General features: G+C 39.2%; 1 protein-coding gene across 4 annotated transcripts in view; it reads right to left on the bottom strand.

Annotated features, from left to right (window-relative positions):
* Stk3 (serine/threonine kinase 3) overlaps window positions 1–25,353 on the bottom strand; it is a 306,970-nt gene that overhangs the window by 85,923 nt on the left and 195,694 nt on the right. For all 4 annotated transcript variants that reach the window (XM_029469538.2, XM_021183619.3, XM_029469541.2 and 1 more), the window contains one exon: window positions 10,250–10,460. In XM_029469538.2, the coding sequence (XP_029325398.1) occupies window positions 10,250–10,460 (211 nt within the window). The remainder of the gene's footprint in view (window positions 1–10,249; window positions 10,461–25,353) is intronic.

The raw sequence follows: 25,353 nt of genomic DNA, 5'->3' as shown, positions 1-25,353 counted from the left end.
TCAGATAAGGGACTAATATCCAATATATATAAAGAACTCAAGAAGGTGGACTCCAGAAAGTCAAATAACCCCATTAGAAAATGGGGCTCAGAACTGAACAAAGAATTCTCACCTGAGGAATACCGAATGGCAGAGAAACACCTGAAAAAATGTTCAACATCCTTAATCATCAGGGAAATGCAAATCAAAACAACCCTGAGATTCCACCTCACACCAGTCAGAATGGCTAAGATCAAAAATTCAGGTGACAGCAGATGCTGGCGAGGATGTGGAGAAAGAGGAACACTACTCCATTGTTGGTGGGATTGCAAGCTTGTACAACCACTCTGGAAAGCAGTCTGGCGGTTCCTCAGAAAATTGGACATAGTACTACCGGAGGATCCAGCAATACCTCTCCTGGGCATATATCCAGAAGATGTCCCAACCGGTAAAAAGGACACATGCTCCACTATGCTCCCTATTTATAATAGCCAGAAGCTGGAAAGAACCCAGATGTCCCTCAACAGAGGAATGGATACAGAAATTATGGTACATTTACACAATGGAGTACTACTCAGCTATTAAAAAGAATGAATTTATGAAATTCCTAGCCAAATGGATGGACCTGGAGGGCATCATCTTGAGTGAAATAACACAATCACAAAAGAACTCACACAATATGTATTCACTGATAAGTGGATATTAGCCCAAAACTTAGATACCCAAGATATAAGATACAATTTGATAAACGCATGAAACTCAAGAAGAATGAAGACCAAAGTGTGGACACTGTGCACCTTCTTAGAATTGGGAACCAAACACCCAGGGAAGGAGTTACAGAGACAAAGTTCGTAGCTGTGATGAAAGGATGGACCATTTAGAGACTGCCGTATCCAGGGATCCATCCCATAATCAGCTTCTAAACGCTGACACCATTGCATACACTAGCAAGATTTTGCTGAAAGGACCTAAATATAGCTGTCTCTTGTGAGACGATGCCGGGGCCTAGCAAACACAGGAGTGGATGTTCACAGTCAGCTATTGGATGTATCACAGGGCTCCCAATGGAGAAGCTAGAGAAAGTACCCAAGGAGCTAAAGGGATCTGCAACCCTATTGTTGGAACAACATGATGTACTAACCAGAACCCCGGAGCTCTTGTCTCTAGCTGCATATGTATCGAAAGATGGCCTAGTCGGCCATCAATGGAAAGAGAGGCCCATTGGACTTGCAAACTTTATATGTCCCAATATAGGGGAATGCCAGGGCCAAAAGAATGGGAATGGGTGGGTAGGGAAGTGGGGGGCGCTATGGGGGACTTTTGGGATAGCATTGGAAATGTAATTGAGGAAAATATGTAATAAAAATCAAAAAAAAAAAAAAAACCATCCTGAGCAGCCAGAGCCCTCTACTGCCTCTTCATGTGGCAGGCACACACTACCCATACATCCATGTACATATATACACTGCACAAACATCCATGTACATACATACATGTGAACAAAACCATTCACACACATACAACAAAAAAATAAATCTTAAAAATATAAATGATGCAGATAAAAACGTAAAAGACATTTAACACATACATTAAATAAAGGATAACTGTTTCAAACACTGGACAACCAAACAGACAGCACACACCAGCTGATATGAGGGCCCCAATACACGTAGAGTAGAGGACTTCCAGGCTTATGTTCATTCAGAGATGATGCACCTAACCCTCAAGAGACTGGCGGGCCCAGGAAGTTTAGAGGTCACAGGGGGTGGAGGGTAGGGACATTCATGTGGGTGTGGTAGGGAGGAGGTGTGGGATGTGGAGCAGTTGGAGGGTTGGAGGGGAGGGACAGGGAGTGTAAAAAATGAATTACATATAAAATTAAATTTAAAAAAGTCTAGACAATACTACTAAGTAAGAAACAAGCATTTTTACAGAGAGTTAACAAATCTAAAAGTCAGCTTAAATAAGAGGTGGTTTGTCACATTAGACGGTTCTTTTTGCATGACTTTATAGAAAGATTTCTATTCAAATGTATGTACTTACATATCTAAAGATTTTCTATTCTTACTTTAAAACTCAGTATTAACATTTAGACTCTGTTCTAGAAGAAGGAGATGAAGTTGTCTTGATAGTTCACAGGAGGGGTGGCTGTTACTGCCTAGCTACTATTTTACTGGACAGTATGAAACCCAGGCCACGGTGCACAGCTGAGTCCCCAGGGGGCGCTGAATGATGATTTTTACTTGCAGCTGAGGGAGAGAGGAACACATGAGAACACTGGGGCCCTGCAGAGAGAAGGAAGCTGGACTGTGGTTGCTATGGCAACCTTCTTACAATACTGAAAGGATAGATAGCCACCTAAAACTGACATCAATTTCTCCGGCTACAGTTAGATTCTGACCTTACCTTATTAAAATATATTTATTGTAATAATAAACTTAATATTTGAAATTACTTAGTTCCTCAATTTTGGCCTAGTTCTTTTAACTTACTTGCTTATATAACCAAAACCCCATTAGCAGCAAAGGAAGAAAAAAAAACACCATTCATTCCCTCTATGCCTTTGAAACTTTTTTAAAAAGTTCTTTTCTATCTCTTTCATTCATTCCTTTAATCTTTTACAAGGATACTAAATTAAGTATAATATAATTTTGTAAAATATGCCAGTCTATAATTATTTTTTAGTGTTCCATACTTCTTCTAAGTAAATAAGGTCTTCATGAAAAAATAAATATATGAAGGAATTTTAAAATAACTTAACAAAATGCAGTGTGCTTGACTTTTCAATCTCTTAGCATGCATGGTGCGTAAAGAAGTTAGTAACTGCTCATGATGCAGCACACCGACTGTCAACAGCAGAGGGACTCATGGGCATTAGCGAGTTGGTTCTTCTACAAGTCATTTAAGATGTAAGTGTTCTACCTGATTCATGATCTTGGAAGTCTGCCCTCTAATTTGTACAATAAACACATACAAAAAAATCAGGATGGGACATACAAGCTACTAACATGAATTTTCTTCCCTAGCTTTACCTTTTAAAATAACAGAGGATGCACAAAACCCAGGGGAGGTCCTGAGCCTCATGAGGAAGGTGAGAAGTTCAGGAGGAACAGCTGCTCCAAGGTTTACAGGACCCACTGTCCAGTGGGAGGGTCTGAGAACAGTTAAGTATGCACAAAGGCACTGGGGAAAGAGAACACGAGCCAGCTGTTTTCCATCTCCAATGAGGGTATGAGAGGAAACAGACAAATCAAAGCTGAGCTTCCAGTTAAACAAAAAGACGAGAGTAATAAACATGTTGATTGTGTCTATGGGAATCTTCCTTTGGAGGCCTTAGGAAGATGTTCATTTGCATAGGAAGAAGAGTATTTCTGTGTTCAGCCTCTGTTTTGTGGTAGTAAAACACACAGCACAATCAACATGCACTGGTCTACACTACACCAAACACCCTCAGGCCCAGGACATACACACAAATGCCCATAGGGAGCTCCAAACTACTGCAACCTCACCGTACACAGGATACCTACTGCCTCTATAGAGAAGAGCGGAGGCTTCTAATGCCCAGCAATACTGTGGGTATTTGCAACAAGCCGCATGAGAGGTATGGTTCATGTTGTATTTACTTCTATGTCTTGGCAAAATTAAACTTACTAGTCAAGGTGGCATATAATCACTATATTTTTCTTTGAAGAAACATTACCCCCCCATCTACCGACTTACAATCTATCATTGCTCCCTCCCATCCTCCCTTTCTCCCTCTCTACCACCCCACTACATTTGTGTATGCCTGAATTGTACTTGGGGAACCAAAGGTAGCTGTCATGTATCTTCCTTAATCACTTTCCACACTGTTTTTGAGACAGGGATTCTTATGAGCCTGGAGCTCAATGACTGGGTAGAATGGCTGGCCAGAAGAGAATGCTCCTGTCTCCACCACCCCATGCCCAGCTGGATGCTAGGAATCACACTCAAGGCCTCATACTTGCACAGCATGCTCTTCCCTAAGCCATCTCTCCAGTCAGAGTTAATAATTTCTTAATGCTTTATTCCTTTGGCTCAACACTTGGTAATTATAGAAAAGATTCATTCATGAGTATTAAATAAAATTGGGTACTTATATGTGTGTATCTGATCCTTTTCTAAGATAGATTTGTTTAAATTATTTTTATTTAATTATTATTTTCTTAATTTACATTTCAATTGTTATATACCCTTTCCTAGTTTCCCCTCCAAAGATCCCCTCCACCCTCCACCCTCCCCCTGCTCCCCAACCCACCCACTCCTATTCCTGGCCCTGGCATTCCCCTATACTGGGGCATAGAACCTTCACAGGACCAAGGGCCTCTCCTGCCATTAATGAATGACTAGACCAGCCTCTGCTACATATGCAGCTAGAGCCACAAGTCCCATCATGTGTTTTCTTTGATTGGTGGTTTAGTCCCAGGGAGCTCTGTGGGTACTGGTTAGATCATATTGATGTTCCTCCTAAGGGATTGCAAACCCCTTCAGCTCCTTGGGTACTTTTTTTAGCTCCTTCATTGAGGACACTGTGCTCTGTTCAATGGATGACTGTGAGCATCCACTTCTGTACTTGCCAGGCACTAGTAGAGCCTCTCAGGAGACAGCTATATCAGGGTCCTGTCAGCAGGCTCTTGTCATCTGCATAGTGTCTGGGTTTGGTGGTTGTTTATGAAATGGATCGCCAGGTGGGGCAGTCTCTGGATGGTCGTTCCTTCAGTCTCTGCTCCAAACTTTGTCTCTGTAGCTCCTTCCATGGGTATTTTGTTCCCCATTCTAAGAAGGAATGAAGTGTCCACACTTTGGTCTTTCTTCTTCTTGAGTTTCAGGTGTTTTGCAAATTGTATCTTGGGTATTCTAAGTTTCTGGGCTAATACCCATTATCAGTGAGTGCCTATCATGTGTGTTCTTTTGTGACTGGGTTACCTCACTCAGGATGATACCCTCCAGATCCATCCATTTGCCTAAGAATTTCATAAATTCATTGTTTTTAATAGCTGAGTAGTACTTCATTATATAAATGTACCATATTTTATGCATTCATTCTTCTGTTGAAGGACATCTGGGTTCTTTCCAGCTTCTGCCCATTATAAATAAGGCTGCTATGAACATAGTGGAGCATGTGTCCTTATTACCAGTTGGAACGTCCTCTGGGTATATGCCCAGAAGAGGTATTGCTAGATTTTCTGGTAGTACTATGTCCAATTTTCTGAGGAACTGCCAGACTGATTTCCAGAGTGGTTGTCGTAGCTTGCAGTCCCACCAACAATGGAGGAGTGTTCCTCTTTCTCCACATCCTCGCCAGCATCTGTGTCACCTGAATTTTTGATCTTGGCCACTCTGACTGGTGTGAGGTGGAATCTCAGGGTTGTTTTGATTTGTATTTCCATCATGATTTCAGGTGCTTCTCAGCCATTCAGTATTCCTCAGTTGAGAATTCTTGGTTTAGCTCTGTACCTCATTTTTTAATAGGGTTATTTGATTTTCTGGAGTCCAGCTTCTTGAGTTTTTCCATATATAACGGATATTAGTCCCCTATCAGATTTAGGATTGGTAAAGATCCTTTCCCAATCTGTTGGTTGCCTTTTTGTCTTATTGACAGTGTCTTCTGCCTTACAGAAGCTTTACAATTTTATAAGGTCCCATTTGTCGATTTTCGATCTTACAGCACAAGCCATTGCTGTTCTGTTCAGGGAATTTCCCCTGTGCCCATATCTTTGAGGCTTTTTCCTACTTTCTCCTCTATAAATTTCAGAGTCTCTGGTTTTATGTGGAGTTCCTTGATCCACTTAGACTTGAGCTTTGTACAAGGAGATAAGAATGGATCGATTCGCATTCTTCTACATGATAAGGGCCAGTTGTGCCAGCACCATTTGTTGAAAATGCTGTCTTTTGTCCACTGGATGGTTTTTGTTCCCTTGTCAAAGATCAAGTGACCATAGTGTGTGGGTTCATTTCTGGGTTTTTCAATTCTATTCCATTGATCTATCTGTCTGTCCCTGTACCAGTACCATGCAGTTTTTATCACAATTGCTCTGTAGTACAGCTTGAGTTCATGCATGGTGATTTCACCAGAGGTTCTTTTATTGTTGAGAATAGTTTTTGCTATCCTAGGTTTTTTGTTATTACAGATGAATTTGAAAATTGCCCTTTCTAATTCGGTGAATAATTGAGTTGGAATTTTAATTGGGATTGCATTGAATCTCTAGATTGCTTTTGGCAAGATAGCCATTTTTCTATATTAATCCTGCCAATCTATGAGCATGGGAGATCTTTCCATCTTCTGAGATCTTCTCTGATTCTTTTCTTCAGAGATTTGAAGTTCTTATCATACAGATCTTTCACTTCCTTAGTTAGAGTCACACCAAGGTATTTTATATTAGTTGTGACTATTTTGAAGGGTGTTGTTTCCTTAATTTCTTTCTCAGCCTGTTTATCCTTTGTGTAGAGAAAGGCTTGTTTGAGTTAATTTTATATCCAGCTACTTCATTAAAGCTGTTTATCAGGTTTAGGAGTTCTCTGGTGGAATTTTTAGGGTCACATATATATACTATCATATCATCTGCAAATAGTGATATTTTGAGGTCTTCCTTTCTAATTTATAACCCCTTGATCTCTGTTTGTTGTCTAATTTCTCTGGCTAGAACTTCAAGTACTATATTGAATAGGTAGGGAGAAAGTGGGGCAGCGTTGTCTAGTCCCTGATTTTAGTGGGATTGCTTCAAGTTTCTCTCCATTTAGTTTGATGTTGGCTACTGGTTTGCTGTAGATTGCTTTTATTATTTTTAGGTATGGGCCTTGAATTCCTGATCCTTCTAAGACTTTAATTATGAATGGGTGCTGGATTTTGTCAAATGCTCTAAGACAGATTTTAAGTAAGAGAAGAAGGCAAAGTTTATGTGTCAGACGTGGAAAGAAAAGTAAACAAAGAATGGGACGTAAATGGGTGCTTAGCAGAGCCCCCAATAGAGGAGATAGAGAAAGTACCCAAGAGGCTGAAGAGGTCTGCAACCCTATAGGTGGAACAACAATATGAACTAACCAGTACCCCCAGAGCTCGTGTCTCTAGCTGCATATGTAGCAGAAGATGGCCTAGTCAGCCATCACTGGGAAGAGTGGTCCCTTGGTCTTGCAAACTTTATATGCCCCAGTACAGGGGAATGCCAGGGCCAAGAAGTAGGAGTGGGTGGTTAGGGGAGCAGGGCCCTGGGAGGGTATAGGGAACTTTTGGGATAGCATTTAAAATGTAAATAAAGAAAATATCTAATAAAAAAATTTTTAAAAATGGGTGCTTGTACAGCCCACCCTTCACAGTGCTGTCTAGGGACAAAAGGGCACTGTGGAACAGAGCCACAGCCAGGCTCTCATTCTTGGTCTTTCCTGTAAACCCTTTCTCAATCAATGTTATCATTTCTCCCAAATGTCAAGCAGAACTGCAGATGCTTTCTTTCAGAAATTAGATAAAATTGTGTATATGTATGCATATGTGTGGGTGAGAGTCCAAAATAAGTTTCTGATATATAAATGCCCAAATACCAGATATATAAGACAACAAAAATAAAGTCTTTAAATATATATCACTTAAAATTATTAAACTCAGAATAAATCAATTGAATAAGCTATGAAAGGTTAATATAAGTAAGTACTATAACATCTAATCTTGGTCAACTGTTTTCCACATATTTCTAATGTACTGTTTGCTACCTCTGCTCAGTGAACTGTGCGTGCTGCTGCACTTGTTAAATACCCCAGCTCCATGCTAGCCCTAAGAGTCCTGATGAGCACTGGTGGTTGAGACGAGTCTGGACTTGTTCTAAACAGGGGTTATTATGCCTGGCTGCATCTCAAAGCTTCTGGAGTGTACTGGCTAGTTTTGTGTCAACTTGACACAGGCTGGAGTTATCACAGAGAAAGGAGCTTCAGTTGGGGAAATGCCTCCATGAGATTCAACTGTAAGGCATTTTCTCAATTAGTGATCAAGGGGGAAAGGCCCCTTGTGGGTGGTGCCATCTCTGGGCTGGTAGTCTTGGGTTCTATAAGAGAGCAGGCTGAGCAAGCCAGGGAAGGCAAGCCAGTAAAGAACATCCCTCCATAGCCTCTACATCAGCTCCTGCTTCCTGACCTGCTTGAGTTCCAGTCCTGACTTCCTTGGTGATGAACAGCAGTATGGAAGTGTAAGCCGAATAAACCCTTTCTTCCCCAATTTGATTCTTGGTCATGATGTTTGTTCAGGAATAGAAACACTGACTAAGACATGGAGCATCAGGTGTTTTTTATCTTTTCTTTTCCTTTCATTCATTTCTTTCTTTCTTTCTTTCTTTCTTTCTTTCTTTCTTTCTTTCTTTCTTTCTTTTTTTTTTTTTTCTTTTTAATCAGAAACAGTCAGGCCTTGCTTTGTCCCGCAGACCCAGTGTCTCTGTAGGACGACTGCCACAGTGTACAATTGTGGAGTTAGTGATTTGAACACAGTGCTCAGTTTATCTTGTAAATCAATTTAATTGCTCCAATACATGGAAATCTTTTAAGATCCTGATTCTATTTTAGAATGTTCTTCATTTTGCTCATTGCATGGCATTTGCAATTTTAATACCCACCCATCTCAAAGTTTTATCCAATTAAAACTAAAAGATTCATTTACTAAAAGTGCTGAGCAGGCCAACGCTGAGGCCCAGGCTCTATAACATACAACGAGGAACCTCTAGATGAAAGGAATTGATTATTCAACACAGTGTTTGAGTAACATTAAAAAGCCACTGACCCCAGTTTCTGGGGTACCTTTCTGTAAACATTGTATTTTCTAGAATTCCTTGCAATTAGAATTCTGGGTAAAGTGTACTATTTCTCAAAAGGGCAAATAAAACAGAGGTCATATCCTTTAGTTGTTCTTTCTAGAAAGCATGGCCCAGAAGAGCTCAAGATCTTTACTGAAGTACCCTGGTATCTAGTCAGCATCTCATAGGTGTTTAGGATAAGCACAACTCTACTATAGTCAGGACGACACTTCGACAGCAGCAGTGGCTATACACACTCTCCTGAGGCAAGTCTTCCTACACAGCCTCCTCCAGCCTGTCCATTAGTTTTGGTAACATCCATATTTTTTGCTTAAATACCTCTGTGTTTAAAATGTCTAGACTTGGGGCTGCAGAGAAGGCCCAGTAGTTAGGGCCACTTGCTGCTTCTACAGGAGACATGGATGCAGTTCCCAGCACCCACAAGGAGGCTCAGAAACAACTGTAACTTTAGTTCTAGGGGGTTTGACACCTTCTTCTGACATCTGCAGGCTCCTGCATGCACATAGTACACTCAGGCCCACATATGCACATAAATAAAATGATAAATCTTAAAATATCTAGACATAACTTCTATTTCTTCTAATAATATCTAATTGATTTAAACACACTGAGATATAGTTATCACTTCAAGTTAACCTAATAAAGTCCCAGCCAGGAGACGTGACATGAGCTGTGTACTCCTACTGTGTCCTTATTATAGCAGAGGTCAGGTAGTCCCTGCCTCTCTGTCACTTGGAAACTGGTATGCAGTAGAATATAACCTACCACATAGGACCACACTAGTAGAGAAAGGAAGAGAACAGTCAATCGCTGCAGAGATGGTCAATGTGCTTTCTCCTCTCAGAAACACTATGTCCTGTACTGATGACTATGGGTCAGAGTTGAGATCAGTCTACGAAAGGAATTTCAGCTTCATTCTGTAAGCAACACAGGTCAGGGCGAATATCCAACAGTCAGGTCAGCCCTGAAGCAACTCAGGCTGAATGCTGCTCTAATCAGAGCAGCAGTAAGTGCAGGAACTGAGCCTCCTTTCTGTGAGCCTTCCTAGGGTTTCATCTCCAGTTTGCACTTCTCTCTCTGTGGTCTAACTGATAATTTAGACAGTGTGCAATAATATTATGTTGTATTTATTGGAACAAAATTTTAAGTTTTCTTTTTAATTGGAAAAGTAAATGTTAGAAACACTATCCTCTTCCTAAAATATTTCACAAATTAAATTATGGGCTTGTAGCTTACAACAGGAAAAAAGTTCCATAACCCTAAGATAAAGATGTATTGTTAAGTGCTACATACATGTTAAAGGTTTGTTTCTTTTTTAAAGGTTTTGACATTTGCTGTCAAACAATCCCCAAACCAAAAATTCCCATATTTGTTTCTAAAAAGAAATGGAATTTATCCTGGTTTTCATGAGTACACTTTCAAAAGAGAAAAGCACCATTCAGAGAGAAAGGGCTCCATACTTTTCATAGTTCCGTCCTCCTCCTCCTCCTCTTCCTCCTCCTCCTCTTCCTCACTGTTTATAACCATGGTCCCCAGGTCCGACTCTAACATGGTGCTGTTATGTTCAATCATCGTCTGGGCTCCTTCACTCATCGTGCTGGTGGCCCGCATTGTGCCCACGCTTTCTGAACTCGTCTTCACCATAGTGTGTGAATCCAGCTCATCTTCATCCTGCAGGCAAAGTATCATTATTAGTACTTTTTACTGTGGTTGGGTGCATTGAAAAGCCACTTACACCAGTCTCTGGGGTACCTTTCTGTTGCACATCCTGTAAGACAAACACGGTGTTTTCTAGAATTCCTTGCAACTAGAATTCTGGGTAAGTATATTATTTCAAAGACCTCTTCAAGATAGCTGATATCTTAGTTTTTAGTAAAGATGCATGCATGCTTTTTCTAATGAGTAAACAGTACTCTTTACCATTAGAATATTAAACAGTGATAAAAGCAGGGATTCAAACAGACACAAGTACACCAGTGTCCATAGCAGCATTACAACAGTCAAAAGGTACAAACAATCTAGGTATTTACTTGAAAATGGAAGCAAAAAGCAAGATATGCTATATACATACAGCAAATATTTCACCATTAAAAGGGGAGTGAAATTCGAAGATACACTGTGCTGCAATATGGATAAGGCCGTGTGTATGTAGGCAAGCTAACTCTGTTTAGTTGATGAATCATTGAATTGTTTTCTACAGCAGCTGTATAATTTTATATTCCTACCAGCAGTACCTTGGGCTCTAATTTCTCCATTTTCTCACCAATGTTTATTATTTTTGATTTTTAAAGATGGTGATCCAAAAGAGTATTAAGCAGTACCACTCTTGTTTGATTTATAGTCTTAAAGAGCAGTGATACTGAGCAAAGTCTCACATGTTTAATAGCTCACTTACATAGCTTTTTTGGAAAAGTGTTTATTGAAACCTTTGTCCTTCTCTTTCTCTTATGGTTTTTTTGAGTCAGTTTTGCTGTGTAGCCCAGGCTAGCCTCCTTTGCCCAGTTGGAATCAGCTTGCTTGTTGTTGCAGAGCTGTCTGAGTTCTACAGTTATACAATCTGAATATTAACCCTTTACTGGAGATATGATTTGCAAATACTTTTTTCGTTTCCTGTGAATTGAATTTTCACTCTCTTGATGGTATCTTTTGACACAATAGGTTTTCACTTAAAAGAGGTCCAATTTATCCTTTTTCTTATTCTGATTTCAGCAATTTTAAGTGTTTTATGGAAAAAATAAGCCATGTAATGTAAATGTGAAGGCACATACTTAGATTTACATGTGGTTAAAATACCCATGATCATAAAAATTAAAATATAGTTCTTGCAGAGGATTTAAAAAAAGCAGATGCACAGTAGAGAAAACCAATCCTGCATTCTCAGCAGCTCAGACTTGAAGTACGAGTAGTCTAGTGTCTGCTTATTTATTTCCTTTCCTCTTCCTCAGCCTTCCTGGGAAGTCTAGGCATTGTCTCCTTTCCCAGCCCAGCCTCCTTTCAGATGACATCTTTATTCTCATGCTTCTAACTGTCTGAAGTGTTCATACTGACTACTTAAATGTTTAAGGACATATAACACTAAGAATCCCCAAATCAGACATATTTGCATCTATCATTCTGGTCTTTTTTTGTTTGCTGGGGTCCCCAACAACCAACACCACATGCTATTCAGCAGCTCCCCAAGAACAGCGATGCTCCAGTGTGCACTGTGCTCACCCTCTTTCACTCCCTCATCTAACCAATCAACAGGTTCTTAGAGAAAAAACAACAACAACAACAAAACAAAACCAAATTTCTTCCAGCTTCACACCTTCTTTTCCCATTCCCATAGCTACTGAGCCTCCTGCCCATCTGCGACCTTGGTAAGTGCATGTAGTATACTTGAGTGAAGACTCCAACTTTCTAAAACTACTCCTATCTCAAGTGGCTACCAGGTATAAGATCTTCCACAAACATTTAAACTCCGAACCTATCTTAATATGACAAAGCTGTGAAGACTGTCTGCAAACCACACAGAGGAACAAGGTGATTTCACTCTGGATTAGTCATTCTTGAATACTATTTGCATCACAATACTCTACTGAAGAAGCTTCGATGAGTCCTGGCTCTTGTCTGTATTTCCATGTCCTCTCTGCTATTCCTATTTTCCTTACTTTGCTATTTTTCTAGTTTCTAACTGTTCATATGTCCTCCACAAGACAAGGTGATCTTACCTGAACCTTCACCATAATCCCCAATGCTTATTACAACTCCTTCTCTGGCCATGTCTTCTCAACACAAAATGCCCTCCCTCTGTGATGGTGATTATAGATTGTCACCTTTGACAGGATGGAGACTCACCTAGAAGACACCCTGTGAGATGGTACTTGGATTAGAGCAATCTACAGTCCTGCCTCTGAGGGATTACTCTGCTGAGGTTAACTGACATGAGAGCTGGCTGCTCTAAGCAGCAGCCTTTGTCACTCTTGGTTTGCCGACTTGGATGCAGCATGACCAGTCATCTCAAGTTCCTGCCTGGTGGACTGTACCCTTGAATGTGAAGCCAAAATGCCCCTGATTCCTTAAATTGCTTTTCTCCAGACATGAGAAGAGTAACTAATATACATCCTCTATACAGTTAGTTAGATTGAAGGGTCTTTTACCTCTGTGGCTAATCAGCTTTCTTATTTTATTTTTCAAACCAGTAGGATTTACAACATTCAGCACACTTCAATGATTGGCTACTTGGAGCGCTTATCCTTTGCCTTATGCATAATAACAACAGAAAGCCATGCGCTGCTGAGTCCACTTGTTTCTCCCTGCATGAAAGCACAGGAAGAATTGAATTTTCCCTTTCATGAAATTATAACATGATGGGATTTTACAATCGAAAAAAAACGTAATCCCTCTTTTTATATCTGAAAAGAAAAAGGCTAGGTCCATAGAAAGTAAGATTACTCTAAGTTATATACCTGTTTAAACAAAGAACTAGAGTTAAGCAATGCATCCTTTAATTTCATAGCATTTATCCCACCACATACCTGTACCTTATTTACAGTGCTACATGTGTATACCTTATCTACAAATCACATGTGCACATTTTATTTACAGCACTGCACTGTGCACCGTAGTATTTACAGTACTGCATGCACCACATATGTGCACTGTATTTACAGTTCCATGTGTGTGCACTGTATTTAGAACACTGCATGTATGTACTGTATTTATAATTCCACATATGCACTGTATTTACAGTACTTTATGTGTGTACTATATTTATGGTATTGTATGTCTGTATTGTATTTATAGTTCCACATATGTGCACTGTATTTACAGTGTTGCACGGTGCACTGTATTTATAGTACTGTATATATGTATTGTATTTACAGTTCCATTTGACTCCATGAATGCTCAGGTCAGACATGCAGACTCACAATGTTAAGAGTTTATTTATCCAATTCCTTTTTGAAATTACATTTATTTGTTTTGTATATAAGTGTGAGTGCATGTGCACCTGTGTGTTTATCTGTGTGCAAGCTCACCTGAGGGTGTGGAAACTAGATGACAGTTTACAGGAGTGGGTTGTCTCCTTTCACTCTATGGTCATGAGGTTCCAACTGAGGTCATCAAACATAGAAGCAAGTGCCGCCCTCACTGAGCTATCTCATCAAACTTACTTTCCAATTTTTACTCCCAGAGTCCAAAGAAATCATTGCATTTACACTGGTCTGAACAGCATCTTTCCCTTAAATTAAAGCAGCCTCATGCACACCCTGTTTGCATTCTTGCCTTTTCAGTCCCTCAAATGTCAGGAAGATGGAGCTGTTGAAAACATAGATCGCATCACCATACTCTATTGCTGCAAAATCCACACTTGGCTTCTCATACAAAATCTTTATCATGGTGAAAAGTGAGCTGTCCCTGTAATATGTGTCAGTTCCATCTCCTGTCACATTCCTTCTTGCTCACCAAACTCCAGCCATGCTGGCCTCCTTAGCTGTTTCTTGAGAATTCTATGACTGTTCCTGTGTGAGTCTTTAAACTGGCTCATCTTCCAGACTGGACTGTTCTCTAAGAGTGTGTGATCATTTCTTTCCCTGGTGACTCCTCAGATGTCCTCTTCTAAAAGAGGCTTTCTAGGACCTTCCACCATTCCACTGTTTTCCCCTCTACTCTTTACAGGTTGAAACTGGCCTTCTCTGCAGCTAGAATGGAAGTCTGATGAAGCCAAGAGATTCTTTTTACCTTCAAATCCCTGCTACTATGATTACCTAGGACTTAGTAGGTACGTGATTGTTTCACACCAAACAACTTACATTAATTTCCTAATTCACTCAGCAGGTTTATTATACATTTATAATTTAAGAAACAGTTCACCAGTATTGGAGATACAGAGATGAATACAATATAGTTTTGCTCCATTTGGTTTTCTAAGGAATTTGAGGTTTGGGAAAAATCTGACAAGTGAGAATAAACTAGGAAACAATCTCTTAAGTGCTATAAGCAAAGTGTTGACAGTGCACTGAGAACTCAAGGGCAGCGCCTTTAGCTCTGCTTTAGTAAATGAAGGGCATCTCACGGAAGCAGCCGAAGCCGACCGAGGCTAAACCTTTCCTCTCTTAAACATTAAACTTTTGTTTTGTTTTGTTTTGTTTTGTTTTGTTTTGTTTTGTTTGAGACAGGGCTTCTCTGTATAGCCCTGGCTGTCCTGGAACTCACTTTGTAGACCAGGCTGGCCTCAAACTCAGAAACCCGCCTGCCTCTGCCTCCCAAGTTCTAGGATTAAAGGTGTGCCACCATGCCTGGCAACATTAAACTTTTAACAACATCTACTACACATAGTTACAGGACAGGTCAGTATGCTAATACATATAAAAACATGAAACTGGGGCATGACTGTTTCCCTTACTTAGTGTTTTGAACCATTGAGGTTCTGTCTTCAATGCACTAAGTCACAAAGGATGAGAAGGTTATGCACAGACACAGCTGGGGTGGAATGTTCCACAGTCCAAGCCTTTCCATGAGAACTGCTCTCAGACAAAGCCTCTCTGAGCACACACTCAGGGACTGAACTAGGTGGAACTACTTACTCCCATGACACCTTGTTGCTGTGCTGACTATACATTTACCATAACACGCTTCCCCTGTCTGATACCTGACTTACCCAAGTCCTCCACTGGCTTCTAAAATCTGAGACTAGTGCTACTTCTATCCCTAATGTCTGGTATAAAGTATTGTTCTTAAAACAAAGTTTGCTGAATAAACACTAAACCCCTCACTCTGAAATACTGGAGGTCTGGAGGGAAGGGAAACTGGGGATGGGACGTATTATATGAGAGAAAAAATGCTTAGAATAAACAAATAAATGACTATTAAAAATAAACCAATAAGTATATATTTAAGTTCTAGATTATCTATGCCACTATCTGAAATTGTAATTTAACAAGTAACATATTTAACACGAACAAAGAGGATTAGTTTGTGGCTCTGTCATTGCTTTTTCAATGGATAAAGAGAAAAAAAAAGTGACAAAGCAGAGTTAAGGGACATCATTGACATCATATGATGTTAGAGAGAAAAGTTTTATGTAAAATGGATTTGTTTCTAACTTACGATTCTAGGCAGAAATGTTATTGAAGTGATTAAGGGAGGGGAAATAATGCTGTTAAGTAAATTATTATGGATCTTCTATTTAGTAATGATAGCCATTATTATTATCAGTGAGCTAGAGGCACATACTGAAGACTTTATAGGCTACAGCCATTTCCCCAATGAACTCAATGGGGTATTATATCTCCTATACAAATGATGATGCTGAAGGCCAATTACATTTACGATTTATCCAGAGAGAGCCACATGATGACTGAGCAGAAGAGCAGGAATTACAGCTACTTTTATCTGGCACCAAGTCTTGGACCTAACTTCCAATACATAAGGCTTTACAGTTACCTGTAGTGTTTGTAAGCCCAGTTTCAATTGTTATTATAGGCTTGCTGGGCATGTCTCATCTGCTGGGTTAACAGAAAGGAAAATGAGAGTTAGCAGACTGATATACTTAGTCTTTTGTAAAATTTTCAGAAACTGGGATTCCTGCTTTCTGGTATATCTCAGTGAGAATATGATAAGTTGGTTTTCCACCAGTTTCTTTTTAATAGCTACTACTGTAATAGTATGTTGTATATGCAACCAGTTTATTCCCCAAACATTAAATATATTTTTGTATATTGTTGAGCCATTTTGTACATTGCTGCCATTATAAGCAGCATAGCTATCTATGGTCAGTAAGCAGGACAAGAACGGGGAACTTCTGGTTAGCATAAATGGATTCCTACCCTCTAGATAGTTTTTGTTAGTATTGAATTTATAATGGGACAGGAGACAGTTTACATGTTCAAAATCACAAAGTTAGATATAAAATCATAAAACCACTGATTAAATTTAGAAAGGAAGGCTCCTGTGACATATTAATTTTATATACTTTGCTAAAAGATGCTAGTTTATAAATACATAGCAGAAACATTTTTATTTATTTTATTATTTTAGTTATATATATTTTTATTAGATATTTTCTTTATTTAAATTTCAAATGTTATCCCCTTTCCTAGTTTCCCCTCCAAAAATTCCCTATCCCCTCCACCCTCCCCTTGCTCCCCAACCCACCCACTCCCATTCCTGGTCCTGGCATTCCCCTATACTGGGGCATAGAACCTTTACAGGACCAAGGGCCTCTCCTCCCATTGATGACCGACTAGGTCATCCTCTGCTACATATGCAGCTAGAGCCACAAGTCCCACCATGTGTTTTCTTTGATTGGTAGTTTAGTCCCAGGGAGCTCTGTGGTTACTGGTTAGTTCATATTGATGTTTCTCCTAAGGGGTTACAAACCCCTTCAGCTCCTTGGGTACTTTTTCTAGCTCCTTCATTGGGGACCCTGTGCTCTGTCCAATGGATGACTGTGAGCATCTACTTCTGTATTTGCCAGGCACTAGCAGAGCCTCTCAGGAGACAGCTATATCAGGGTCCTGTCAACAAGCTGTTGTTGGCATTTGCCATGGTTGTTTATGGGATGGATCCCCAAGTGGGGCAGTCTCTGGATGGTCATTCCTTCAGTCTCTGCTCCAAGCTTTGTCTCTGTACCTCCTTCCATGGGTATTTTGTTCCCCTTCTAAGAAGGATTCTGAGCTTCTGGGCTAATATCCACTTATCAGTGAGTGCATAGCATGTGTGTTCTTTTGTCATTGGGTTACCTCACTTAGGATGATATCCTCCAGATCCATCCATTAGAAACATTTTTTAAAAGTAGTACAAACACTCAAGTCACAAATATGAGTGGGCCATGAATAGTAATTAGCAAAGTGCAGAAGGAAAGATAAATATTTTATATGAAATTATAAAATTCAAATACTAATAAATTTGGTAATGGCACTGAAAGCTTTTAAGGATTACTTTTTGTTTTTAACTTAAAAATCATTAACTCTGATCTTATTTTTTTGTATTTTGGATTACTGTGACTTTGAGCTGGTACCTTACAGTTATTTATAATATTCCCTCTGTTACACTTGACTTACATCCACTCTGTCAGTCCTCACTGGAGAAAAACATGTTGATGCTTTTTAGAGAAAGGTCTGCAGAGCAGATGCTTCCCCACTGCAGAGCAGCCAGTTCCAGTAAGGGATACAACAGCATTTTCAGTCAGAGCCATCATGTGCCAGGAATGCAAAACAGAGCACTGATCATAATCCAGCTTATGAATCATAAGGTCCACATGGAATACAAATATTTGAAAACAATATTAGGAAATCTACTCCACCACTGGGACAGACTTATGCTATAACAGTCTAAGAAACAATTAGATACTTTGTATGAGGAATCTTTACATCTGTTATAGTTACTAACTTAACATTTTCTAAATATCCTGTCATAATTCACTAATTTCTGAGATATTTACACAAAGGTCTCAGGAAGTATTTGCAACACTAATGAGAAAAGGGAACTCCTTTAGTAGATAACCTACTTAAAATAGTCTAACCTTTATTTAATAATCTCCTTAAGTGCTAGGAAACTCCTTTACAAAGAAGCCTCCTTAAAACTGACATCTACAGGCTCTGCCTTCTGTCTAACATTACCCACTTGGTCTGCCGAACCTCATACTTAGAGACTCATTCAATGCAGCACCTGAGACAATGACAGAAATAACCTTAAAGCTGTCCTAGAGGATCTGAGACAAAATCTAGCTAATAGCTTACAGGCGCAGACATAATAAACAAATGAACGTACTAATGAGAACAGTAAGAAATAAGGGTGCCGTTGCTGCTCAGAATTAAGCTCATCACACAGAAAGCTGCCTCTGGCCTATAGAGTAAAAATTAAGGGCAGTTAGTAGTCCTCTCAACTCAGAAGGGTGTAAAAGCAGAAATATTCTGTCTAGAATGGAAACTAAAAAGTCAATGATACCATAAAGAGATCGCGCCACAGCGGATGAAATGTGTTACACCCTGGAGTCTGTATCAACTACTTGTTAAAAGAGTGCTAGGAACCTAGGAAACTAAAGGTAAGTTGGAGAACAAGACTAAAAATGGCTGGAATAAGGTCAGAATTGAGATTTGGCCATCAGGGTAATTAAAGCCCATGCAAAAGGGGGTTAGGTATTAGCAGAAATTTTACAAGCCAAATTTGAAAGAAATCACGAGGGGAAAACCAGTAACCTGAAAATCTTTTGAACAAATTTAATGATTCAAAAATAACTTCACCATGTTGGACCTAAAGAGACCAAACTGACTCTAAAAAGGGTGTGTGTGTGTGTGTGTGTGTGTGTGTGTGTGTGTGTACCTGCAGGATCACGGTGGTCTGAATAAATTGAAGAAAAATAGTATAGATATTACTAGTTATTTATAAGCAAAAGTGATGTGATGGATCTTGCAACTTTAACACCCAGTGAAAGAATCAAAAACTAATTTTTTTGTGTGGTAAAAGAGCTGATGACATCACCATGGCCTATATAGTGCAAGGTCCTTGAGGTGGAGCAGTCAAAGGTAGTGGAGTATTTCCCTCCCTTGTGTCTGTACAACTAATTCTAGGGCTGGTACTGTGGTGGTTTGAATAGGAACCGGCCCCCACTAGCTCACATATTTGAACACTTGGTTCCCAGCTAGAAGCACTGTTTGGGGGAGGTTATGGAACGGAGAGACAGAGAGCCTTGGGAGGATAAATCTATCACGCGGGGTGGGCTTTGCAAGTACTCTAGCCTCTCCCCATTTCCATTTCACTGTCTCTGCTTCCTGAGTGATGGCATGGGAGCTGCAGCTGACTGTCCTGGTTGCCACAGCCCTGCCTATCTCCTCACTATGCTATCTCCTAGAACAGGACTCACAGTAAACTTTCATTCATAGTCACTTTTTAGGTCATGGTATTTTACTGTAACAACAGAAAAGTAACTAGTTCATGGATTCATTGATAGTAACATACTAACATCCTATCAAAAAATATGAAATTAGTTCAGCTAGAAGAGGCAAAAATTCAAAAGGTACTACTATAAATTTGTTTAAACATCCCCCGTTACTGAGGAACCACCCCAATTACTGCCCCAGAGCAAGGGGAGACTGAAGTGACCCTATGGAACAAATCAGGGAATCCCACTTAACATAAACAAAGGACAGCATTGCCATTCATGTTACACAGAGCCTTGTCTGCAGCTTCCATGCACAGCAGGGCCACTAACAGACAGCTAAAGCTGGTCTCACTAATTCGGTGTTCAGCGTACCTGTACTTACTACTGAGAAAACAGAGAATATTCTCCTTTAAAGAGCAGTTCTTAAGCACTTTTTCTATGTCTAAGCTTGTAAAACAATATAAACTACAAACAAACAAACAAACACTATAGCTTACAAAACAGTATCAATTCAGGCACTCAGGATTATTAAGACTTGTGCACTAAGAACCCTCTTCTCGCGTTATCAGTAGGCGGTCCTCCTACTTCAATGCAAGCACACCAGCCCAGCAGCATATATACCTGCTGCCTTTGACACACCTGTCCTTAACAAACAGAAACTTGATGAATCCCAAACTTTTTACATGTTAGCAGGCATGTCTTAAAATTATATCAAAGCTTTCAGAAACCTCAGAAGTCATAAAAGACTTGTTCATCAGTAAAACAAGCGTAATGGTGAGAAGCCGTGTGGGCAGAACTTCAGAGGTTCATAATGCAAGATTGTACAATTTCTTGGCATTATACTAAAAGTTCCCAAACAAGAGATTATTTCCATCCCCTATGCATGATGCTGATGTAAAACAGAATAAATTAAATGGTAAAAGTAACCCTAAATATGGCTTTTACTTTTCTCTCTCACAGCCAAAAAGCTGTCAAAAGATTAGTTAAAATATAAAAGGAGCTTACAAAATCAGATGTTTTAGAATAACAGTTTTGAAGATTCTATTGCTATAAGCAATTTAGAAAATGTCCACAAGAGGGCACCACAGAAAAAAAGAATAAAATTTCATTACCCAATAGGCTCATACAAAAGGTTAGCCTTACATTAACTTAGTACCTATACCAGAAATAGACGGGTAGTCATTTATAACTTTTAACCAAGACATTTAGGACTATTATCATGACTGTGATGCCATTATAATTTAATAAAAGCAATTATATTTTATAAAACACTTTATACTTCTCAAGGAAAATAGATGTTTTCAGCATTTGGCAATTTTTAGAATAATTTAAAAATAATAGATAAAGCTAAAAAATAGTTTTTACTTCCACAAAGCTAATAAAATATTTTAATAGTAAATAGTCATATTATTGTATTCTAAATGGATTTTATATGAATTAAGATATATCTTATGTCCCTAGAACAAATATTAAGAGCTAATCTATCATGAAAAATTTCCTTTTTGATATACCTTTGTAAAAAATTAATAACGCTTCATAGAAGAATACTACCTGCATACATTTAAAGTTGCTGCTATTAAATAATTTTAACAAATTAACTTAATAAATATAAAGTGCAAAAGAAGCAGCATAAAATTCTAGGAAAAAGATTAATTAGTCCAGTGGAAAAAAGACAGCATTTTCAACAAATGGTGCTGGCACAACTGGCGGTTATCATGTAGAAGAATGCGAATTGATCCATTCCTATCTCCTTGTACTAAGGTCAAATCTAAGTGGATTAAGGAACTCCACATAAAACCAGAGACACTGAAATTTATAGAGGAGAAAGGAGGGAAAAGCCTCGAAGATATGGGTACAGGGGAAAAATTCCTGAATAGAACAGCAATGGCTTGTGTTGTAAGATCGAGAATCAATAAATGGGACCACATGAAATTGCAAAGCTTCTGCAAGGCAAAAGACACCGTCAATAAGACAAAAAGGCCACCAACAGATTGGGAAAGGATCTTTACCTATCCTAAATCAGATAGGGGAATAATATCCAATATATATAAAGAACTCAAGAAAGTAGACTCCAGAAAATCAAATAACCCCATTAAAAAATGGGGCTCAGAACTGAACAAAGAATTCTCACCTGAGAAATACAGAATGGCAGAGAAGCACCTGAAAAAATGTTCAACATCCTTAATCATCAGGGAAATGCAAATCAAAACAACCTTGAGATTCCACCTCACACCATTCAGAATGGTTAAGATCAAAAATTCAGGTGACAGCAGATGCTGGTGAGGATGTGGAGAAAGAGGAACACTCCTCCATTGTTGGTGGGATTGCAAGCTTGTACAACCACTCTGGAAATCAGTCTGGCGGTTCCTCAGAAAATTGGTCATAGTACTACCGGAGGATCCAGCAATACCTCTCCTGGGCATATATCCAGAAGATGTCCCAACCGGTAAGAAGGACACATGCTCTACTATGTTCATAGCAGCCTTATTTATAATAGCCAGAAGCTGGAAAGAACCCAGATGCCCCTCAACAGAGAAATGGATACAGAAAATGTGGTACATTTACACAATGGAGTACTACTCAGCTATTAAAAAGAATGAATTTATGAAATTCTAGGCAAATGGATGGACATGGAGGGCATCATCCTGAATGAGGTAACACAATCACAAAGGAACTCACACAAAATGTACTCACTGATAAGTGGATATTAGTCCAAAAACTTAGGATACCCAAGATATAAGATACAATTTACTAAAGGCATGAAACTCAAGAAGAACGAAGACCAAAGTGTGGACACTGTGCCCCTTCTTAGAATTGGGAACAAAACACCCACGGAAGGAGTTACAGAGACAACGTTTGGAGCTGTGACGAAAGGATGGACCATCTAGAGACTGCCATATCCAGGGATCCATCCCATAATCAGCTTCCAAACGCTGACACCATTGCATACACTAGCAAGATTTTGCTGAAAGGACCCAGATATAGCTGTCTCTTGTGAGACTATGCCGGGACCTAGCAAACACAGAAGTGGATGCTTACAGTCAGCTATTGGATGGATCACAGGGCCCCCAATGGAGGAGCTAGAGAAAGTACCCAAGGAGCTAAAGGGATCTTCAACCCTATAGGTGGAACAACATTATGAACTACCCAGTACCCTGGAGCTCTTGACTCTAGCTGCATATGTATCAAAAGATGTCCTAGTTGGCCATCACTGGAAAGAGAGGCCCATTGGACTTGCAAACTTTATATGCCCCAGTACAGGGGAACGCCAGGGCCAAAAAGTGGGAGTGGGTGGGTGGGAGGGTATGGGGGACTTTTGGGATAGCATTGGAAATGTAAATGAGGAAAATACCTAATAAAAATATATGAGAAAAGATTAATTAGGGTAGCAAAAATTAATTCTTCAAACCCAAATATTCACATTTCACTTAACCGCTGCAGAAGAAAGATTTCAAATATCAATGTTCATAAATGAAGACTCGGGATGAGAATTCCTTATAGAAGATGCTCCAACCAGAATGGTTCAGATTTTGTTAGAGTTTATAATATTTACTTATATAGTTGGTATTTTAGAGAACTCAAATCTAAACATGGAATTTATCTATATGTAACTCCTTACAACATTACATTCAGACTTGTATTCACATGTTTACTCCAACCCATGTATGAAACTTTTCACTATGGAATATGCTAATACTCAAAATTCCAATTTTGGAAGATTTTTATAGAACTCAGATTCTTTTCCTTAGGATTGCTAAACCTATACATTCTGTGGTAATGATTATTTTATAGAGCTATTCTAAATGAGTAAAATGCAAATGAAATTATTATTGTTGTTGTTATTGTTAGAAATATGTATCAGTGCATTGAGACATATAAATCCTCTGTCCTTGACAAAGTTAGAAATACACAATTATAGTGAGACAAGGATGATCCTATGCCACCATGTGCCATACCCAAACACCACTGGGAAAGAGCTGGTCCCCCAGGAGTGCTGACACACCTGTGAGCACAGATAGGATCACCACTTCTGCTCAAATTCCTGGCACAAGAGAGACCCTCCCAGAGCCATCAGGACTCAGGAACCAAAAAACAACTGGGGACAGCATCCTTCTGGTCTCCTTCTGCACCCAGGAGCTGACCCTGTGCCATAGCTCTCCATACCCAAAGTCCTCCCAGAGAGAACTGGTCTCTGAGGAGTATTGACACACAAGCTTGTAGGAGGGCAAGGCCACAGTCAGAGACAGCAAGACCAGCTAATACCAGAGATAATCAGATGAAGAGAGGCAAGAGCAAGATTCCCAACTTAAAGAGCCAGTGAATATCTTCAACAAAATTATAGAAAAAACCTTCCCTAACCTAAAGAAAAAGATGACCATGAACATACAAGAAGCCTACAGAACTCCAAACAGATTGGACCAAAATAGAAATTCCTCTCATCACATAATACTCAAAACACCAAATGCACAAAACAAAGAAGGAATATTAAAAGCAGTAAAGAAAAGAGGTCTAGTAACATATACAGGTAGACCTATCAGAATTACACCAGACTTCTCACCAGAGACTATGAAAGTTAGAAGATCCTGGACAGATAGGTGTCTTAAAGACCTTAAGAAAACACAAACGCCAGCTCAGGCTGCTATACCCATCAAAACTCTCAATTACCATAGATGGAGAAACAAAGATATTCCATGACAAAACCAAATTTACACAATATCTTTCCACAAAGCCAGACCTACAAAGGATAATAAATGGAAGAAGCTAACACATGGAGGGAAGCTACATCCTAAAAAAAGCAAGAAAGTAATCTTCATTTTAAAAAAAACCCAAAAGAAGATAGCCACACGAACATAAAAATAACGTCAAAAATAACAGGAAGTAACAATCATAACTCCTTAACATCAATGGACTTAGTTCCCCAATAAAAAGACATAGACTGACAGACTGGATGTATAAACAGGACCCAGCTTTTTGCTACATACAGAAAACGCACCTCAGTATCAAGACAGACACTACCTCAGAGTAAAGGGCTAGAAAACAATTTTCCAAGCTAATGGTCCCAAGAGACAAGGTGGAGTAGCCATTCTAATATAGAATAAAATCAACTTTCAACCAAAAGCTATCAAAAAAGGCAAGGAAGGACAATTCATTCTCATCAAAGGAAAAATCTACCAGGAAGAACTGTCAATTCTTAACATCAATGCTCCAAATGCAAGGGCACACACATTCATAAAAGAAACTTTACTAAAGTTCAAAGCACACATTGCACCTCACACAATAATAGTGGGAGGCTTCAACACCCCACTGTCAGCAGTGGACAGATCATGAAAACACAAACTAAACAGAGATACAGTGAAACTAATAGAAATTGTGGAATAAATGGATTTAACATATAGCTATAGAATATTTCATCCTAGAACAAAAGAATATACCTTCTTCTCAGGACTTCATGGTACCTTGTCTAAAATTGACCATAACAAAACAGTCATAAAACAGGCCTAAACCAACACAGGAAGATTGAAATAATCCCATGCATCCTATCAGATCACCATGGAGTAAGGAAGGTCTTCAATAACAACAAAAACAGCAGAAAGGTCACATAAACATGGAAGCTAAAGAATGCTCTAATCAATGATAACGTGGTCAAGGAAGAAATGAAGAAAGAAATTAATTAGACTTTTTAGAATTTAATGAGAATGA

This window comes from Mus caroli, unplaced genomic scaffold (assembly GCF_978045245.1).
Source record: "Mus caroli unplaced genomic scaffold, Mus_caroli_1 scaffold_16, whole genome shotgun sequence".
Classification (NCBI taxonomy): Eukaryota; Metazoa; Chordata; class Mammalia; order Rodentia; family Muridae; genus Mus; species Mus caroli.
This window is presented reverse-complemented; position numbering and strand designations above follow the sequence as displayed.